The 20,615-nt window shown below is 51.3% G+C and overlaps 1 protein-coding gene across 6 annotated transcripts in view; it reads left to right on the top strand.

The window, feature by feature from the left end:
* KCNC4 (potassium voltage-gated channel subfamily C member 4) overlaps nucleotides 1-20,272 on the top strand; it is a 37,182-nt gene extending 16,910 nt beyond the window's left edge. For 2 of the 6 annotated variants that reach the window (XM_054529842.2, XM_002810472.6), the window contains one exon: nucleotides 3,809-18,329. In XM_054529842.2, the coding sequence (XP_054385817.1) occupies nucleotides 3,809-4,138 (330 nt within the window). In that variant the 3' untranslated portion in view covers nucleotides 4,139-18,329. Of the gene's footprint in view, nucleotides 1-123; nucleotides 1,878-3,808; nucleotides 18,330-18,921 lie in introns of those variants that run through there. The other 4 variants (XM_054529827.2, XM_002810471.6, XM_009246620.4 and 1 more) reach the window with 4 other exon arrangements.
* The last annotated feature ends 343 nt before the right edge of the window (nucleotides 20,273-20,615 follow it).

Below are 20,615 nucleotides of genomic sequence, written 5' to 3'. Positions count from 1 at the left end.
GGGGGAGTCAAGGAGGGCCAGGCCCCTCCACACCAGCCCAGGGCCACCCACCCTGCAGTGTCTCCTGGAGCGTGGACCCTGAGGAGCTGCGCCCGCTGACCCATGTGCCTTTTCTTCACCAAGGCTGTGGAAAGTCCCGGAGTCTAAACAACATAGCTGGAGCAGCTGGAACCAGCCTGGGGCTGTCTCCACTGGCATCGCGATACAGCTCGCCCTACCCTCTGAGAAAGTTCCTGCTCACCCCCTTCCACCCCCTCACTGGCCCACCCCCTGGTCACTCTGCCCTTTAGCTGCACCTTCTCCTCTGGGCACACGCGCACAAACAGGCACCCTTCCATGCCCTCAGCGCTCACTCCCCAGGGCCCACGGGGGCAGCAGGAGGGAGCAGGGGGGAGCAGTCAGGACAGAAGAGAACTTAGGCCCCCGAGCCTCTCCTCCATAGCTCCCAGCTTCCCAGAAGGTTCAGCCCTGGAACCAGAGAGCAAAGGGGAAAGCGATCCCAGAGCTTCTCCCCATATTGGCCTCTTCCTGGGCTGTAGGTGCACACCCCGCACCTGTCTTTCGGCCTTGCCTCCCTCTCGGGGTCCCACCAGGGCCAGTCTCAGCCACCAGGCGTTTATGTGTGCACAGAGCGCCTGGGGCCAGTCAGCCTTGCTGGGGAGCCATGCCTATGTTAATATTTTTAATCACTGCGAATGTATTTCCATTCCTCATAGCCTTTAACTAGTAGCCGAACAGCCTGTCTGTCTGTCTGTCTGTCCACCCCACACCCAGACCAGCAAGGAACAAGGCTGTCATGTCGGGCATCTCTGCTGGTATAAAGGTGGTTTGACTCCTTGGAAGAGCAGTGCCTATGGGCAGTGCTGCCCTGGGAGAAGAGGCCTGATGTTTTCTATCCCTGGCTTGGGGCGCAGGTAGGGGTCCCTAGCGTTGTAGCCTCAGGCTTGGTGCAGGCCGTGGGCGGGCTGCCTAGGCGAGGGAGGCCCTTCCCTCAGGAAGCCTCTGCCCAGATTCAATGGTGACTCCCACTGGCGGCACCTGGTGTCCCTTCTGCGCCCCGAGCTGCAGCATCGCTCTCCACGCTGCTTCCTCTGCTTCTGCGACAGTTTTTCTTCCCTCTGCCTCTCCCTCAAACTCCCAGCCCTGCCTCTGAGTCACCTGCCGTTCCCACCCAGCCTCTGCGCTCTGTATTCCTGCCAGAACTGGAGACTCATCTAATTTCTATAATTAAGTGTATTCATTTACCTAACAAGCCCAGGAGCACAACAGGTTTGTGAGTCACTGGGTGAGCAGGGGTACACCTTGCGCAGGGGCAGCTGAGGGGAAGTGTGGGGACAGAAGCCATCTTGCCCCCACCTGCTCCTGCCACTCCCAGGAAGGGGACCCTCCACAGCCTGAGGAACAAGGTTGCCTCAGCCAAGACATTTCCTCTTTCACCTGATGGGAATTAGACCTGACAGCAGAGCCGTGCGCCTGGCAATTTTTAGAGTCAGATTATGCAATTTTGCGGAGAGAATGACTAAGTAAGGTCCAGATCTGCTCCTTCCATGGTCGGCAAAGATAGGATGGCAGGGCAGCGTCAGGGCTGGGCAGAGGCTGGGAAATCTGAGGCTCCCGGAAAGGCAGACTGGGCAGAGCAGATTATTGCATGGGGTTGGGGGTATTGTGTAAAGCCTGTGCCCGGAGTGTCCCCATCTCGGCACCTCCCTCAGTCTTGGGCAGACACAGAAATGTCCTTCTGGAAAGGTCTGTTCAGAGTGGGCACTGGGATACCCCCACCCCGCAGTGGTTTGTGGGGCCTGCCTCCCATTTGCTCTCAGAATGAAGTGACCTGACCCATAAGAATTGAGAAGAGGGGATGTGGGGGCATCCATGCAACTGCCCTTCAGGAGGGAGCAGGCCCTTGAAGTGACAGGGATGGGGAAGCCTGTGGAACAGGATGGAGACGCGAGGGCCCCTCGCCCAACAGTGAGAGGGCTCCCTGGCACGGAGGGCCTGGGCTCTGACAGGGACACATTGAGCCGGGTGTGCAGGTTCACAGGGATGCCACCACTTTTTTCTCCTCTGACTTGCCTTTCTGGTTCAGGGAACCGGGGCCGCTATTTCTGTGGCAGCCCTCAAGTTGTCAGGAGCCCAAGTTTCCACGGCACCCACCGCCTCCTTCCCTCTCTTCCCTCCCACAGGGCTGGGCCTGCTTATGGCACCCCTACGGTGGGCACAGATGTCCCTGGGCGACAAGATGCAGCATTGCCAGGCTGGAGCCCTAATGCCTCGGGGAGCTGGCTCCCACACATCCCTCCTGGCTCTCTGGCTTCATCTGGGAGAGATAGAACCCAGATAGCAGGAGGGCTGGGTAGACTGTCTGCCCTTACAACCTCTCAGCACCTCTGGGCCTGCCCAGGGCCCTGGGAAAGGGCAGGGTGAGCCCAGGCATTTGCAGAACCTGTGCATACCAGGCACTGCCACAGGAAGTGGCTGCCTGTACAGGCATCAGGCTCACCCAGGCCTTGAGCCTCCCTCCTTGGGAGAAGGCTCTCTCCCACCCACCATCTGAGAGTAGAGTTTGTTTTCCTTGGGCTAGACTTGGACTTGCACCCACTACTTTGCTGTCAGACGCCTTTCCCCTGCAGCTGGAGCTCAGCCCCTTCCCACAGAACTGGGAGGCAGTCTGGGTAGGAGTTCACAACCTCACCTTCCAGTCTGTAGCAGGGTTACTGGCAACCTAGAGGCCAATTTTCAGGGCTTCTGAGAGGTAGAACCAGAGGGGAGGGCACTGCAACCTAGAAGCTGGCTGACAGGAGCCAGAGGGGAGTCCATAGACTGGCTGCAGGCCCAGGCTGCCCTTTCACAGAGCTTCCTGGGAGAGGAGGGCCTGCTCTGCTCTGGCCAGTGTCACCCTCTGAAATCCCTGCCCCACCCCTGGTGGGTCAAATAGGTAAGAATCCAGGACGAGATTCCTAGGAAGACCCCTCCCCAACTCTCAGAGGTCCCTGAGGATGGAGAGTCCATGGAAGCCAGTGGAAAAGCAATCTAAGGCCATTATCTCAGTATGGGCTGCTCTGCTCCCTGGCTTCTGGGACACTTGACAGCCTTGCTGTGACTCCTTCTGTCTCATCCTAGACCCATCTTAGACCCCTCAGTAGCCCAGGCATTCTCACCAGTGCATCTTAGGGCCTAATTGCCTATAGGGAGCCCAGAGGCACTCCCCTGTCCCCTAATGAGTGGGGATCAGTGGCAGGTGTTGCTTAAGTTATGCAGACAGGAGTACAGGGCAAGACCACAGCTCTGTCTGCGTGTCCTCAGAAATGGGGCTCTGAAGAACCCTGACCTCCTCTGATTTCAAGGATAGTACTCAAAGGCCCAGAACACTTGTAGGCAAAGGGGCAGTGTTTAAGGAGGTGGCTGGGGCATACAGTCTTAAGAAGATGGAAACAGCATCACCCCAAGATGAGGACACCCCTTCCCTAGAAAGGTGATGGAGGTACCCTGAAGCCCAGAATGGAAGCTGTGAGGTCTGGATGCCACATCTGCACTCCACCTTGACAGGAGGCCTAGCCCTAGACCTCAGACCCGAGAGCTGCAGGGGTTGTCCCAGCGGGTCTGGAACTCCCACCTCCACTGTTGACCCAGATCTGCAGCTGGGACAGCAGTACTCCTACCTGCCCTACCTGTGCTCCCACTGTAAGGTAGGGGAAGGAAAGGCCCAGGTCGTAGACATCCCAGGCTGAAGATAGGATCCCAAAAGGGCTCTCTGAGGGGTCGGGTTTCTCAATGAGGTACTATTTCCTGACCTTCTCTCCTGAGACAGGCACATTCGTCCTCCGTGACCTTCCCCTTCAGCATTCACCTGAGGCTGCATGCCCTCCAACTGCTGGGACTCTGTTCCTGCCACATTGAGGAAGGGGGCTGGGCACGACATGGCATCATACTCAGGAGCCTTCTTCACCAGCTCCTTGGGACAATGGAATATCCCAGGGTGGTGACAGCAGATGGAGCTACTTGGGGGAGAGCTCAAGTTGGTCAGGCAACAGCTGGGGTGATGGCCTGTGAGCCACAAGCCACATCAGGAACTTTCCCCACTGCCTCCATGCAAGGCTGCAGAGCTATGGTCCCTTTCTCCACTGCACTGGAGCTTTGAAGACCTAAGAGGCTAGTGGTTCCTGGAGCTAGTGGTTACCTGAACAGGTATGGCAATGAACTACAACATCACCTGAGTCACCAGAGTTGGGTTGGCAGAGGGGTGAAGGGCTCACCCCATTCCCTGACCCATCCATGCTCTTCCTGGCCTTTTAGCCCTGGGTTCCTCATGCCTTCCAGCTCTGTTCCTGGCCTACTCCTCAGCCCACACCCTGTGGGTCAGCAGCTGGCTTCCTTCTAATATCTCATTCTTTGTTTCTCCCTTTCTTTTGCTGAACTCCCTGTCCCCCCAACCCTAGAAGGCAATGTTGAGCCGAAAGCGTGCGTCCCAGTGTCTCACACCTGTGCTCTTTAAACACAGAGACCTGCCAAGACGCCCTCTCGTCCAACTATGCCCAGGCTGAAGTCCTCACCCTCTCTTAAAGCGGCACCAACGTGAGAGAGACAGGCAGACAGACAGAAAGCCAGAGGCTTAGGCAAACTCTGGAACCCAGACAAGAATCTTTTCGCTGAGAAAGACTCAGATATCCTTGTTTGCACAGGACTGGTGGAAAATCTCTCATGCGACCCTCGGGGCCCAGAGCCATCTGGGTCTGATGTTCTGTTCCATTGTACATTGAAGAGATATATATGCACATATAGTATCTATATTCATACATACTATACTCTTGTGTGTAGTGCACGTGCTCTTGGTGGTTTGTCTTCTTTGTTAGGCTGTGTCTCCCTAAGCCCTTTTGCCCCACCCAGAGTTTCCCATCCCCTTCACTGATTTCTGTTGTTTCTGCTGACTGTGTGGGTGGAATGTCCCAAGAAAAGTGCATCTGGGAATTGCCAGTCCAGCTGGGTGGTCCCAGGCTCCTGTCTTGGGGATGTTTCCCCTGTCAGCAAGTAACCTGGTGAAGTCTATAGAAGGCCAGACTGCCCCCTAGGGTCACTGCTTCACTAGCCCCACCCCACCCTAGATTGGGGTTCTACCTCCCACCCCACATCCTCATTGTGGGGGGACTTCCAGGGGCTCCTCTGCAGCCTCCTCCACTCCTTCCTCCACCCCATCTATGTCCTTGATTTAGGGGGGCATTTTGTCTTTTTTATTTTTGATTTTGTTCTGTCTCCTTTGTCTGTTTGTTGTCAAAGATGCTGCTGGGCAGACGGGCAGGGAAAGGATCTGTCTGCCCATCTGGCCCAGGGGGTCTGAGAAGGGAAGCTTTGGGCAAGAGGAGACCAGTTGCAATACTGTACTTCCTGGCCAGTGGCCAGAGGATGCGTGCAATAGCAGAGGCCAGGTGACCCCTTCAGCCTTGGCCTCTGCCCCTCCCTTGGCCCTCCCTCCCTGCTCCTCCCTGGTGTTGGTCAGTCCTTTTCTAAAGCTGTCCCCTCGTGTGTGTCTGGGGCATGCCCAGGCTGGGCCCTATGCCCTGTCTGCATGTCTCCAACTGTCATGCTGTGCTTGAGCCCCAATAAAGACATCTGGAGCATCCTGCTGCTCCTGCTGTGTGAGCACCTGCCTCTGCCTCTCCTTTCTGGCTCTGTGTCTGTTGGGACCTCCTGGGGCTCTCACCCCTGATACCTGAGGAGTGCACACACTCAGCGTAACCCCACTCCAGCAGGAATCATCAGTGTGGCCTGACCCCTGCATTTTCCAGGGAGAGACTAGTGCTCAGAGAGGACAAGTCATCTGCCCAAAGCCACACAAAGAGGACTAACCCAGGACCCCGAGTCCCAAACAGTGTTCTAATATCCACTGCTGTCCCCAAGCCCCTGCCATAACATGGAAGAAAAGACTGTTCTTTGTTTAAGGAATTCCACTGCATTCCGTTTGTGCAGGGGGCCTCCCCTCCTCCCTGGAATTGTACCAGTTCTAAATGGGCCAAGACCCTGGGGATGCCAAAGTTATTGGCTGGATGGCTGATGAACTGAGGCCAACTAGAGACTGGTGGCACAACTGGGAACCACTTAGGGATGGAGAGTGAACACATCCTGTGCCTAGATAGGACGGGGAGATGGCGAGTGATGGTCAGACGTGGCCCTTGGCTCTCACTGTTGTTATCCCTCTCACATTCACATAGGGGCACACGCAGGGCCAGCTTCATGGGTGGGCAACCTGTGCAGCCACTCAGAAGGGCCTCATGCTGGGTTTAATGCTTGGCTGTCACCATCATGAAATTAATAATGGTTGAACAGGGGCCCTGCGTTTCCATCTTGCACCAGGCTCTGGCGGGTCTGGTTGCCTGCTCGCCTCTCCTTATTCTTGTCTTACTCCTAACTCTTAGTCTGGGCATCTGCGTAGGACCATAGGGGCCTCAATTCAAAGTCTTGCTTTGCTGCTTGCTAGCTGGATGACTCACCGAACCTGTTTCCCTGTTTGTTAGGGGATAATGATGGCCCCTGTTTCAGAGACAGAGTGAAGAGCCTGGCCTGGTGTCACGTGTCTACCTGTGACATGACATATAGTAGCGGCACAGTGTCAGCTCCCTCCCTGCCCTGTTCCTGTCACTCTCAGGCTTTTCTCCACAGATTTCTGAGATCTCCGTGTCCAGCTGCACCAAGAAAGGACAAGAACACACCCGGGAGCTGTCTTGGGCAGTGTAGAACAGCAGGGTGAGGACCGAATGGCCGAGGAGAGGGAAGAAGCCAGGGGAAGCCTGTTCCTGAAGTGTAAAGAAAGATCGGGCTTGGAGCCTGGGCCAGCCGAGGCAAGGGGGTGGCAGGCAGCCAGTGTCAATTATAGATAAAATCTCTCCTCTGGTAGTGGAGGGCAAACAGCGGCTGTGGCCCCCCTAGACAGGAGAAAGCCATTTGCAGCCAGGCTGGCCTTGGAAAAGCTTGGCCAGGCGATAATGGGACGGGATGCGCTGATGACTCCATAATGATATTCCGCATCAGGGCCCACGGCCAAAGTGGCTGTTTTTTCTGTAGATCGATGTGGAACCATTTCATGGTCAGGGGCTGAGAACCCAGCCAGCAGCAGGGGTACCAGATGCCAGAGTGGTCCTGAGGGGACTGAAGGGGTGGCAACTGGGGTCCCCAGTGACCCTTTCAGGCTGCTGGAAGAGGAGGGGGCAGTGTGCAGGAGGGTGGAGGGGTGGATGAGAGAAGCAGCAGACTGCCCCTCCTCCCCACCTCACAGAAACAGCAGGCCGTGCTGTCAAGGAAGAAAGGGCTCTGGCTTCCTCCTGTCCCCCAAAGCTGGAGTCGAGCCCAAGGTAGGGAGCTGGTTAAAAGAACAGGACATTGTTTAAAAGAATAAGACAGACTTTTGAAGTCAGGCAGACTTGGGTTTGAGTCCTGACTCCATCACTTCCTTGTTGTGTGACCCTAGGCAAGTTACTCAACCTCTCTGAACCTCTATTTCCTCGTCTTTTAAATGTAGTATCTGCCTGAGGTAGTGTCTCTCTCATTGAGCCATGAGGAGAAATGAGTCGGCGCCTGTAAAGCCTTGCGCACAGTGCCTAGCACATAACCATTGCTAGAGGGAGGGGAGTATTTTGGGGCAACTCACTCCAGTAACAGATGACCAGTTTGGTTTGATGTCCTCACTTTTCAACAAATCAGCCTCATTTCAGTGAAGTCCTTAGTCCTTATCTCCTTGTGAAGGAGTAAGAGGGGATGATTATACCTAACAGCGAACACTTATTGAGTGCTGGGCAGTACATTTCATGCTTATAAAGATGCATTCCAAGATTAATGTTATCATCACCTTTGTTTTACGAGGAGGAAACCAACACAACAATGTCAGGTCATTTCTCCAAAGTCACACAGCCATTAAGTAGCAAAGCTGGGATTCAAACTCAGTCTGGCTCTGTGGGTCCAATGCTTAGCCACTCTCTGAACTGAGTGGGGCTTGTGAGTCATAACCTCCAGTGTAGGAGTTTATGCTTTTAGTGTTATTTCCTTAATTGCAATTGATTCTCATAGCAAAGGTATTGTTTTCCCCTTTTACAGATAAGAAACCAAGGCTTGGAGAAGTGAATCATTAAGCTCACTCTCCCTTTTACGTGTGTGTACCCCACCCCACACACACATAAAGTGAGGAGGAATGTCCTCTTGGGATTCATTCATTAATTAGCAGCAGGTAACGCCCAGCTCAGTGACTGCTTGCTTCCTTCCCTCTGTGACCCCACTGGAGTTTTATTCTCTGACACACAGAAGTGGGTAAGTGGGGTAGGACTGCTCTGGAACCCAAGTTACATGAGGAGTGGCTCAAGCTGGAGAAGTCTTGGAAACCTGATCCCAACTACCAGGTGTTTAAAGGGTACCTTTGGGGAAGTGGGTTTAGATTATTCTCTGATTGCAGAGAGCAGATCTGGAAATAATAAGTGGAAATGTTAGGAGGGCAGATTGGGTTTAAATTTTAAAAAATCTTTTTTTAATGAAATTTTTGATTTGTAATTTTTGTGGGTACACAGTAGGTATATAAAAGAACCTTATTTTCTGTTGTTTCCCTTGCTATTATAAATTTATTACTGCCAGGCATGGTGGCTCATGCCTGTAATCCTAACACTTTGGGAAGTTGAGGAGAGTGGATTGCTTGAGGCCAGAAGTTTGAGACCAGCCTGGATAACATAGTGAGACCCCATCTCTACACCAAAAAAAAAAAAAAAAGAAAAAGAAAAAGAAAAAATTAGCCAGGTGTGATGGCATGTGCCTGTAGCCCCAGCTTCTCGGGAGGATTGCTTGAGCCCAGGAGGTTGAGGCTGCAGTGAACTATGATCATACCACTGCACTCCAGCCTGGGCGACAGAACGAGACCCTGTCTCAAGCAAACATTTATTTAATACAAGGTACTGGAAGCCATCCCCATACCAAATCAACAGGGAATCCCCTGTCACCATTCCTCAGTCCCACTTTCCTCCCCAGAGGTGACACGGTTAACATCTGGTGTGGGTCCTCCCAGGCTTTTTGAAAAAAAAAACTTTCTAACAAAATTACCAAATCAAAATGGGTTTCCCTGCGGGGTAGTGAAGTTCCCTTCCCTGAAAATGTTTGGAGACACAGTGGATGATCATGTGCTGCACCAGGGTTCGTGGGAAGTATTTCTGCTTGGCGTGGGAGGTGGAATTAGAAGACTGTTTCCAATCCTAAGACTTTCTGACTCACGTGGCACACACAGCTAGTTAGTGGTGGAGGCAGGTCCAGAACACAGGTATTCAGATGGGGTTCAGATGAACTCCTTTCCTAGCAAGATTTTCCTTAAATTCTTCTCTGCCTCTTCCCAGCCCATCAGGGATATAGGGCAAGGCAGAGAGACATCTGTGTCTCCTCTAGTCTGGAGCGAGGGGAGTGTCCTGGGCCTGGGTTGTGATGCCATCCAGTGCCCACCCTCTTGGGGCTCCTGTGGCATTATTGCAGTGAGCACTTTCCTTCCGTTCCTGGCTCCAAGCCCTGTGTGTGCATACACTGGTACCCACGCAAGAGGTAGCACATGAGCTGGCTCAGTCACTTGGGGCTGTGGTAACCACATTCAAAATGCAGCATCATGCTAAAGAGCCACCAGGGACTCTGGGGACAAGGCTGTCTCCTGGACAGCCTCAGCTGGGCCTGACCCAGCTTTAGGGGCTGAAGAGAGGGAGCCAAACGGCTACAGCTGCAAGTCAAAGGGGTCAGAGGCCTTCTGATGTTGGTGCTGGAAGCTTCTCCTTTCTTTCCCCACAGGGTTATGGGGGCTCTCCACTCCCCGCTCTTATTTGCCTGCTTCTCCAGGGATCCCTAGAAGAGCAGTGGTTAGCAAGCATATGCTAGAGTCATCAAATACAAGTCTACAGAAATGTAGGCTTCCACTTGGGGCTGAGTTAGGGTCTCTGCTTCTGAAATTAGCAACCTCTGGTTGCTGGTGGGGGCCAGGGCTTGCTCCCTTTCTCTCCTCACATACTCTTTCCTGGGTGACCTCATCCCCTCCCGCTGCCTTAAACATCTTCCAGGTACTGGTGTCATCCACTTGTATAGTTCCAGTTCAGAAATCCCCTATCAGCTCCATTCATTCATTTGTTCATTCATTCAGCAAACATATGTGGCATCTCTGTCCCAGGTACTGCTCTACAAGCTGGATGTACAATAGGGACCCAAACAGACACCCCCTCCCCCATGCTCTCCCTGCTCACAGACACACCTGCGTGGCCGTGCCTGGGTGTCTTCACAGCTCCCTGATGCTGAGCTGTGATCCCACCCTTCTGCCTCCCTGGTCCCCCTCAGTGTGCTGCCACCATCCACCTTGAGGCTGAGACAGATGTTGTCAAAACCACCCTCTCATTCCTTAATTCACTCACTCATTTTTCGTGCATTAAATCTTTATTAAATACCTGTGAACTCTGTCCTTGGGGAAACAATGGTGAACAAGACCAACAGGATCCCTGCCCTCATGGGACTTACATTCTAATCAGGGAGAGAGGCCAGAAGACCAATAGACAAAAAATATCTCCCACCCACATTCCAACCTATTACCAAGTTCTATATTTCTAGCTCTGAAATACATGTTAGGGATTTCCCATTTCCTGCTCTTCATCCCATTCCTGCAGCCGGACTCCTGCAGGAGCCTCCTCCCAGGTCTCCCTGGGTCCCATCTGCCCTTCTGCCACCAGTCTCCACCCAGCGACCAGAGAGAGAGCATCTTAAAATGGAAACTGGATCAGATCATGTCACCCCTGCTTAGAACCCTGTCAATGGCTGGGTTCCCACTTCATGTACAATCCAGATTCCTTAGGAGGGCCTATGACACCCTGCTGCTCCTCATGCCCTTCCTGCCTCCGCAGACCTATTCATGCCTCTGCTCTCAGCCCCTGAGACCAGCAGCTCACTTTCCTGTCAGTTTCCCACACATCCCCAGCTCTCACCTTCAGTGTTTTTGCACTTGCTTTTCCCTCACAGGGACCACTTTACCCCAGCCCAGCCCAGCCCCACCCCACCTCCTTCTCTTGGCTGAGAAGGCCTGGCTGTAAATTTCACTTTCTTGGTGAGGTGTTTTCCCCTCACACATCCACGTCCCTCTGCCTCTGTCAGTTTCCATCACTGCAGCCAGTGCATTTTCTTCATGGTACTTACAGTCCTTTGTAACTATGAATTGTGTATTGCCTGCTTCCCTGTAAGTTGCTAGGGCCTATAGGGGCTCAGTAAATATTTTATGAACAAATGAATGAATGGGCTGGAGATAGGCCTGGCATGAGCAGCTGCTGAACTCCATCCTCTCTTATTCCTCGCAAGCCCTGTCTCCAGCTGGCTTTTGCACCTCACTTCTAGGGCATTCCTGGGAGTCCTTGGGGAATAACGTGAGCGCTCTTCTTTTTACATTATGCATTTCCTGCCTGAGAAACTGTCAGAATAGTGAGGAAGCCTTAGAGAGAGAGTTCCCATAGCCCTTCCTCCCTCTTCCTTTTAGAACCTACCATTTTCTACCTGGTACTTTTCGGTACTTGTCAAATTCCCCTTCCCGCAGCGGCGAGTTGCTCAGAGGTGCTGGTTCATCCAGCTCCCACTCGAGGGCCTAGCTTGGTGGTCCGTGCAGAGTAGATGCTCAGCAAAATGTTGAAGTGAATGAAGAAGATGGTGAGAAAGGAAGCAATGAGTAAGAAGGAAGAGTGAGAAAGAAGGAAAGAGGAAGAGGAGGGAGGGGCAAAGGGGTTGATGAAGAGTGAAGAAGCAGAGGGAGGGAAGTGAGGTCAGGGAGTGGGAAAGAGGGAAAGAGAACCCTGGCCCAGTGTCCACCTCAAGCCAGCACCCTACCCCACCCCTTCCAGTCTTCTTGGACTCGGAGCCTACTGGGCCTGCCCCAGCCTTAGGTGGGACAGCAGGATTCCTCCAGCCTGCCACTGACACCAAGGGCACCCTGAACTCTCAGCTTAGACCCCGGGCTGCCCGAAGCAGGAGAGACTGCTCCTGAAGAGACCTCTGCAGGGACCAGAGCCCAGGATTCCTTAACGTGAGGCCCAGCTCCATCCCTGAGATCCCTAGAGACTCCCCTCAGCTCCCCTCCCCTCAGCTTCTCATATTGAGCCCCTGATCCAAGGATGATTAACTCCAAATCCAGCATCAGTGATCAAATGTTCATAGCAAACGAAGGAAAACAAACACCACCTTTCCTCCATGCCTCAGCCCTGGGGCCCCAGAGGCTTGGCTCAGAGACAGGTACCCTGCCTCCTCCCCACGCCCGGCCCAGGCCTGCCAGCTGCCCCTCGAGAAGACCAGGGGCCAGCCTCAGAGGCCCGGAGGATCTGTTCCCGGAGTAGCTGTTGCCACGGTGACCCTCCCTGGGGTGGCGGCTTCTAAGCTGCCATGGGAGGCAGAGCTGTGCCACTACCACGGTCACCATCACCACCACCAGCGCTGCCACCACAGCAAAGCTGCCCCTGGGGCCTCCCTCCTAGTTAGGCTGCTGAGAGACCAGTCTGTGCTATCCTGTCACCACGCCAGGCAGCCACAGTACCAGGGAACAGGAGTCACAATCAGCCCCCTTCCAACACCCCGGCAGCATCCCACTGTGTGCCCCAGGACCCGCTCCTCCCCTGAGGGGACGACACTGCCCCCCTGGAAAATTGATTCGGGACCTCATTTCTGTCAGCACCCCACTAGAGATGGCAACCAGCTCCCAGGGCGCCTGGGGGCAGGATGTCGAGGGCAGCAGGGAGGTAAGAAGGCTCCAGTGATACCAGGCTCCCTCTGGGCCTCAGTGCTAGGTGGTGACAAGCTGGGTTTCCCTGGACAGGACTGGAGAGTTGCTCTCTAATACTCTCCATCTTTCTTCTTGGGTTCTTTCCCACCCCTGCCAGAGGCTCTTGCTAACTACTGTCCCCTTACATACTGGCCCCCAAACATACACACACATTTCCAGAGTCGTCCTGCTCTCTTCATTTTCTAACCTATGCACAAGAAAGTATCTTGTGTCAGTCATCAGCACTCTAGTATGAATTTAGGGTCCATGTATATTTTATTTCCCAGGAGATAGGACTGTTGACCTTCCCTCAACTTGTGGAGTGAGAGCCTTGTTCTCTGTGATAGGAAGTCCTAGCAGCAGAGAGCTCCAAGCAGGATAGATAATTTTTTTGATTAGGAGAGGAAGAAATCCAAAACTTCCTGTGTGGGTCAAATTAGGGGCTGGAGCTCTACAAGGAATTCTGGCCTGACTCCAATTAACAAAGAAGGACATGGAGCAGAAAAGAGAAATCCAAAGTGATATGCAATGGAAGCTGCCTCTGTCTGGAAGATCTTCCTGCTACTTGTGCTCCCCTCTTACATTCCACTATTGTGTCCTCAGCCTGGCAAACTCTTACTCATCTCTCAAGACCCACTCAACTGTCACCTCTGAGAATCCTTCCTGGGCTCTCCCAGGTAGAATTCCTCTGTCCTTTATGCTCTCACAGAACCTTGTATATTCCTCCATTATAGCACTTACTGCAGTGATAACTTGTTGCTTGTTTACTCATTTATGGATGCTTTCCTTATTGTTTTTACCTCCAGCCCCTGCTCAGTGGTCAGGAGCTCAAAGGTGAACAAAGGAATGAGTGAATGAATAAGGAGTGAATGAATTAGCTGCCCTCTGCTGACTTCTGCCCTTCACCCCTGTCATTCTAGTCCATGGTTGGGTTGTAAGATTTGTCCAGAATAATTATCTGGGATGCTGGACCTCTCACTCTGCCATCCCACCACCATGTGCCAGCCAAGTCTCCTCTCACCCACGCCACCCTCACCATCAGTACTCCCTTCCAAAGTTCCCCATTTCCCCTCAACTATCCAGGCTTCAGCCATCTGGGCCTTTCTTTTCTGATGTTAGTAGCTGCAATTTACATCACAGTTAACTTGGAACAGCGGAGGGCCATATCCTGGGTCCTTTCTCCCTCCATCTGCTTCCTTCTCAGTCTTCATTAGTGGTGTTCTGTGAGCCTCCCACCCACCCCAACTCTCCGAGTGCTAGTTAGGTGCTCAGGTTTGTGCTCTTGGACGAAACTCCTGCTACATAAGTGGACATAGAAAAAGAGGCTGGCAAGGGTTGTTTCCAGAGGGGTCTGAGCCAATCCCACGCTATTGCTGGGCTTGAGATTCCACATCTGTGAATGGGAGTTAAGCTTCCCCTGCCTTCATCCAAGGTGGGATGATAATTAAATGAGAGTGGATGGATGGGTCCTTTGGAACTCCTGAAGCACCACTGGAGGCAAGGGGTTATCATTCTTCTGGCTTTCTCTTGAGGACTTGGGTGTTCCTCCAGAGTCAGAGGGCAGGTGCCTCTGGAAGTCATAATAGCTAACGTGGATTGAGTGTTTACGACCAGCCCAAGCCCCCTACATGGCTTAATGGATCAGAGCAGCCCCAGGAGGTAAGGGCTCTTTTTATCACTCACATTTTACAGGTGAGGAAACCAGAGAGTAATTTGACGGAGATCTCACAGATAGATTTCACAGGCGATTTTGACCATGCTTCTACACTGGCTCTGTGGCCAGCCCCTTGGCACCAGCACCACCACTGCCATTGATTTCTGGTCCACGGCCAGATTGCTAATTCTGGCTCCACTGGCTTTGCCACTTGTGAGCTGCGTGACCTTGGGCAAATGACTTAACCTTTCTAAGCATGGTCTGTGAAATGGAGATAATGATACATCTCCAGATTTTGCCCAGAGGAGTAAATGGAGGTGGAATATGTGAAGTGGCTCTAGACCCAGGCAGTAAACAGTGCTCAGTGTGTGTCCTTCCCCATTGACACTGAGAGACCCTGCCTGGCAGGCCTGACTTGCACAACAGCAGCACTAGAAGTCCTTTTCCAGAAATTCCTTGCTAGGGCCTCTCACTGTGGACTGAGAGGATGGAGGCAGGTCAAACTCGAGGCAGGGCCTTGGGACACCAGTGCTCATGAGACAACTCACTGTCATGACCATTTCTGCCTTGGTGACCCAGAAGTGGTGACACCTGTGTGCTTGCTTCCCAAAGCAGTGAGAAGCCAGAGGGAGACCCATACAGCTGCTGGCTCCAAAGGCTGCTTCCTGTGCGTGGGCACCTCGGCCCCACCTTCCATTCCCCTCTCTCCCTGCTTCCCCAGGACCTGCTGGGGCCAGGAGCTGCCCCCAAGTCCTTTCTACACACACCTGTGAGCTCCTGGGAATGAGATTCAAGGAGGCAGGGAGGTGAGAGGAAGCACAGGGGAAGACTGAAAGCAGATCTCAGAAGCTGAGAAGAGGAAGATGAAGAGGAGGAGGAGGGGGAAGGGAGAGTGACAGAGAGAGGAGCAGGAGCTGGCGGAGCAGGGAGAGAAAAAGCAGGCAGGGAAGGGGGAGGGGCAGAGGAGGGGAAGGAGGAGGGACTGCGCCCGGCTGTGGGCAGAGGCTGCGGGGCCTAAAATGAACTGAACAGGCTGGAAATAGAACAGCTGGGCAAACCCCAAACGCTTTGTTTGGGTGTCTGCTGAGCAAGCACGTGAATGAGCAGAACAGGGGCAACAATGCAAGGAAGAAGTGGCTCATTTCACTCTGGAGGCAGGTCAGAACAAGAGGCATGTGTTCCAGTCCAGCACAGATTAGTCGGAATTCTTTTTCCAGGATGTTTTCTTTACGTAATCATTATTTTTAACAGGCTGGCTTGGTGGCGGGATTAGCCTGACGCCACCCCATCCTTGGCAGGTGGAAGGTTTGAGTTACTTTGAGACCAAGACCACTCTGGGTTCTTATTCTGACTGTAGATGCCACTGGCTTCGGGAGAAGAGATCTTAGTCCATTTTCTAAATGGAGGTTTAGGAATCTAAGCTGTGTAATGGAATACTATTTCCCTTATTAGAACAAACCCTAACTCGGGTGTGGTGGCACACGTCTGTAGTCCCAGCTACTCAGCAGGCCGAGATGGGAGGATGGCTTGAGCCCAGGAGTTTGAGGTTGCAGTGCACTATGATAGCACCTCTAAATTAGTCACGACACTGCAGCCTGGGCAACATAGCGAGACTCTGTCTAAAAATAATAATAATAAAAAATAACAAAACCCAGTTCCAGGAAGGGTCAGGACTAGCCTGAGGGGCCCTGCCTGTCTCAGCTCACAGAACGGCACCATGCCTCACACACACCAGCACACTTCGCCCTGGGAGGTGCCCAGGCCACCTGAGGTTCTGCCATGGGCTGGTTCCTTCCCTGATCACCAGCAGCGCCACCTCTGTGTTTTTCCTCTCCTCTCCCCACAACCCCCGACACACAATACGAAGAACCTTCAGTCCAGAAATTAGATACGGGACCAGCAGAGGCTGTGAAGATAACTGGAGCCAAGTGGCCCTAAGAGCTGCCATTTAGCCCGATCCAAGGCGTCTGCACTGTGGGGCATTTGCTTCATCACTGACTTCTCTAGAATTCAGGTCAGCTCTACTTGGGCCTGAATGTGGACAGGAATTAGGGGGTCCAAACTCCAGCCTCGCTTCCACCATGGGCCGTGCAGTCTTTGGCAACTTGCTTAACTTGGCTGAGTTTCAGTTCCCCGTTTGTAAAATTGGGGATAATACTGCCCACCTCAGCGGGTTCTCATAAATGAGATCCCGTGTCCCTCCTACTTAGCTCAATAACTTGACATTTTATAAGGTTTAATTTCCTTCCTTCCTCTCTCCTTTCTTTTCTGAATGAGCTCTAAGAACCTTTCCCAATTCGCTAGAGAACCTTTGAGGAAAGCTAAATTGAGGAGAAAAGGAACACAGCCCAGCCCACAGCCTCCCCATGAGGGGCTGGGGCTGGAGGAGCAGGTCTGGCGGAGGAAGGAAGGGGAGACATGGGTGATCAGAAGGTCTCAATCTAAGTGCTGATGGCTTCTGTGACAGAGAGGCAACTGAACCTGTATATGGTATTTGGATCACAGCTGGAAATCAGACTGGATTTTGGCTTTAATAAAATATTTGACATTTTGTGGAGCTCAGTTTTAAACATGGGGCTGGGAGCTGGCAGACCTAGGTCCATTCCTCAAGTTCTAACTCAGTTCCCCCTGCTGCTCTGGGCTTCAGTATTCTCTGCTCTCCCTGTCATCAGATGGCATTCACATGAAGACCCAGCTGGTGATCAATTCATGGCAAAAAGTGTCAGAAGCTAGAAGACTTATCTCGGGTCAGTGTTTTCGACGGGGTAGTTACCCTGCACGTGGTGATTGTACAACCCTAAATGGAAATAGGACCCTAAAGTCCATTCTCTTCTAATACTAGCCACTTAGAAACATATCAGCAACCATAAGGAAGCTGATTTAAGACCCCTCGGCCCCACTCCCATAATGCACGCCCAACAGAGTTGGCTTGACTATGGAACCATCCCAAAATCTCTCCTCCACACTGCCTCTTCTCTTCCTCTTCTCTTCTCTTGGCCTGAAGAAGCTTGCTCAGTGCACGTATCTTGTCTTCAGGTGGAACTAGAAGTTGAACAAGTCAGTTTCCTCTTTCTGACATTGAAAGGGTGGGGATCAAGGAGGATGTTTCAGAGAACGAAGAGGTTCTTGGCTCTTTGTACTATCTGTGCCTATTCCAGCTCTAGCTGCCCTTGTTTGACCTGCTTCTTGCAGGAGGTAGTGACCAGCATCGTAGGGAATGCCCATGAAGTACTCTGGGCTTTTCCGATGTAAAGGGCGAGAAAAATCAAAGCCAGCTCTTATCTCCATCCAGATGGTGGGGATAAAAACAGTCCAAGCCCGTTTCTTGCCTCACTTGTCCAGTGGCTAAGCTAATGCCAAACTGGGATTTCTCTGAACTCGTGTTAACCCGACCTCAAGGCTGCCAGAGTATCAGCTACTAAATCACCAATCTATAAAAGTCATCTTGCAGCCTTTTCCAGATCCCAAAAGGAGTCTTTAGTCCATCCTGACCTCAGAAGCCACCTTGCATCCTCTGCCAATGCTTTCTTCTTCCTGTATTTAGGAATCTATCACTTGGGGTCCAGAAAATATTTTTAGCTACCAACCATGACTCAGACTTCATCCCCATTTACAACCGTGTGACTAGAGGGTAGGGAGTTGGAGAAGATTCCTCCAGCCACAGAACAGCTCCTTGAACAAGCTTTTGCTAAAAGACAAGTCTGGTCATGCCCTTCCTTTTCCGAAAAGTCCTCTCTGACTCCCTGCTGGATAAAGGTTAGAAGCCTGAGCGTGGCTTCCCCAGAACCTTCACCATCTGGTCCCAGCCTCTCTTTTGGACCTCAGTCAGTCCCTGCCCTCCCACACACTCGCACTCCAATCCCATGCACATAGAAGTGTTTGAATGTATGTACTTTCCTGCTTTGGGTCGCACACTTCCCTTTGCTTGGGGTGTCCCCTGGCCTTCCTCCACCTGTGAATCTGCTCATCCTTTGTGAAGTCTTTTCTTTCTTTTTCTTTTCTTTTTTTTTTTTTTTTTTGGTACACATTTATTGGGTACAAGTGCAATTTTGTCGCATGCATAGTTGCACAGTAGTTATATCAGGGCTTTTAGAGTATCGGTCACTCAAATAACATACATTGTACCCATTAAGTAATTTCTCATTGTCCACCCCTCTCCCACCCTCTCTGCCTCTGAGTCTCCATTGTCTGTCATTCCACTCTCTACATCCATGTGTACACATTTTTAAGCTCCCACTTATGAGTGAGAACATATTTGTCTTTCTATGTCTAACTTATTTCACCTCTTGTTCCAGCTATGTTGGTGTAAAAGACACAATTTCATTCTTTTTGTGGCTGAATAGTATTCTGTGTGTATGTGTATCACATTTTCTTTATCTACTAATCATCTATTGGTGGGCAGGGCATTTAGGTTGATTCCATGTCTTTGCTATTGTGAATAATACTGCAGTAAACATACGAGTGCGGGTATCTTTTTTTTTTTTTTTTTCAGGCAAGATCTAGCTCTGTCACCAAGACTGGAGTGCAATGATACCATCACAGCTCACGGCAGCCTTGACCTCTCAGGCCCAAGTGATCCTCCTCTGAGTAGCTGGGACCACATGCCATCATGCCCGGCTAAGTTTTCATTTTTTGTAGAGATGGGGTCTTGCCATGTTACCCAGGCTGGTCTGGAACTTCTGGGCTTGGGCAATCCTCCCGCCTCAGCCTCCCAAAGTGTAGGGAATATAGGTGGGAGCCACTAGGCCTGGCTTTCTTTTAGATTTATTGATTTCTTTTATGAAGTCTTTTCTTTTTTCTTTTCTTTTTTTTAAACAGTCTTGCTCTGTCACCCAGGCTGGAGTGCAGTGGCACAATCTCAGCTCACTGCAACCTCTGCCTTCTGGGTTCAAGCGATTCTTCTGCCTCAGCCTCTCAAGTAGCTGGGACTACAGGTGCGTGCCACCACGCCTGGCTAATTTTTGTATTTTTAGTAAAGACGGGTTTTTTGGTCAGGCTGGTCTCAAACTCTGACCTTGTGATCCACCCACCTCAGCCTCCCAAAGTGCTGGGATTACAGGCGTGAGCCACCACACCCGGCCTTGTGAAGTCTTTTCTAATCCACCCTGTCCCACCGGCAGAATGTTTTGCCCCTCAGCCAGTGATATGCTTTACAAGAGCATTTGTTGCACTAGATGTTTGCTCGGCTGCTTTCCACAGGCCCTTTCAAAGGCCATAGATTAGACCCACCTTTCCTGTAGCCCTGGCCAACTAGATCACAGGGACCTATGTAGATATGGTAGGAAAAATGATCCAGAATGTAGCTGTGACCTAGAGGATGCCTGCATGTTCCTTCAATATCGTACTAAGGCTTTGTCTGTCATGAAGATTATTAATTCTCTAGAAGTGTGCTATCAACAGATGGCTATTGAACACTTGAAATGTGGCTAGTGCCTCATGTCAAAATGACAATATTTTGAATGTGTTAAATAAATTATTAAAATGAATTTCTCCTGTTTGTTTTTATTTTTTAATGTGGCTACTAGAAAAATTTAAATTATACACCTGGTTCACTTTATATATCCACTGGAAAGTGCTGCAGTAGAAGACAATAATTGTTTGACTTTGTCATTTGCTATTATTAATTAAGGGCTCAGAGTGTGAAGTTACATATTAACTTATAGGTTTTTTGTTTGTTTGTTTGTTTTTGCCTGATAGAGATTCAAATGATTTGTATCCAGCAGGAAAAATAACCCCAGTTTTATTTCCCTGTAGGACATTAACTAGATTTGTATTTTTTTAAAAATTATTTTGGTGTGCCTTTCTTTTAAATCCCAGTTCCTCAAATGCTCTTTGAATCAACTTTATTATCGTATTGTTTCCCTTGTCAGTTAATGAGTTCAGTAAAATCTTTGATACGTATTCATACTTTAACTGTATGAGACTTGTGTTTCTAACTTTTTGGAAATTATACTTTGACATATCTCTGTCTCCTGTTCGGCTTGAGGGCAGAGACTCAATTATTAACTTACCTAGTATTAAGTGGGGCTCAGTAAATGTTGAATGAATAAAAAGCACTTGTTTAGAATTGAGGCCAAAAGTTTAAACTGCCAGCCAAACTTTGTGGTGGGATCCCTATCAGCCACATGTCTGGAGAGTGGCAGATGTAGGAAAGATGAGACATTCTTTTCAGGATCCTGAACTATT

Source organism: Pongo abelii, chromosome 1 (genome assembly GCF_028885655.2).
Source record: "Pongo abelii isolate AG06213 chromosome 1, NHGRI_mPonAbe1-v2.0_pri, whole genome shotgun sequence".
In the NCBI taxonomy this organism is placed as follows: domain Eukaryota; kingdom Metazoa; phylum Chordata; class Mammalia; order Primates; family Hominidae; genus Pongo; species Pongo abelii.
Note: the sequence above shows the minus strand (reverse complement) of the source record. Positions and strands in the feature narration are given on the sequence as shown.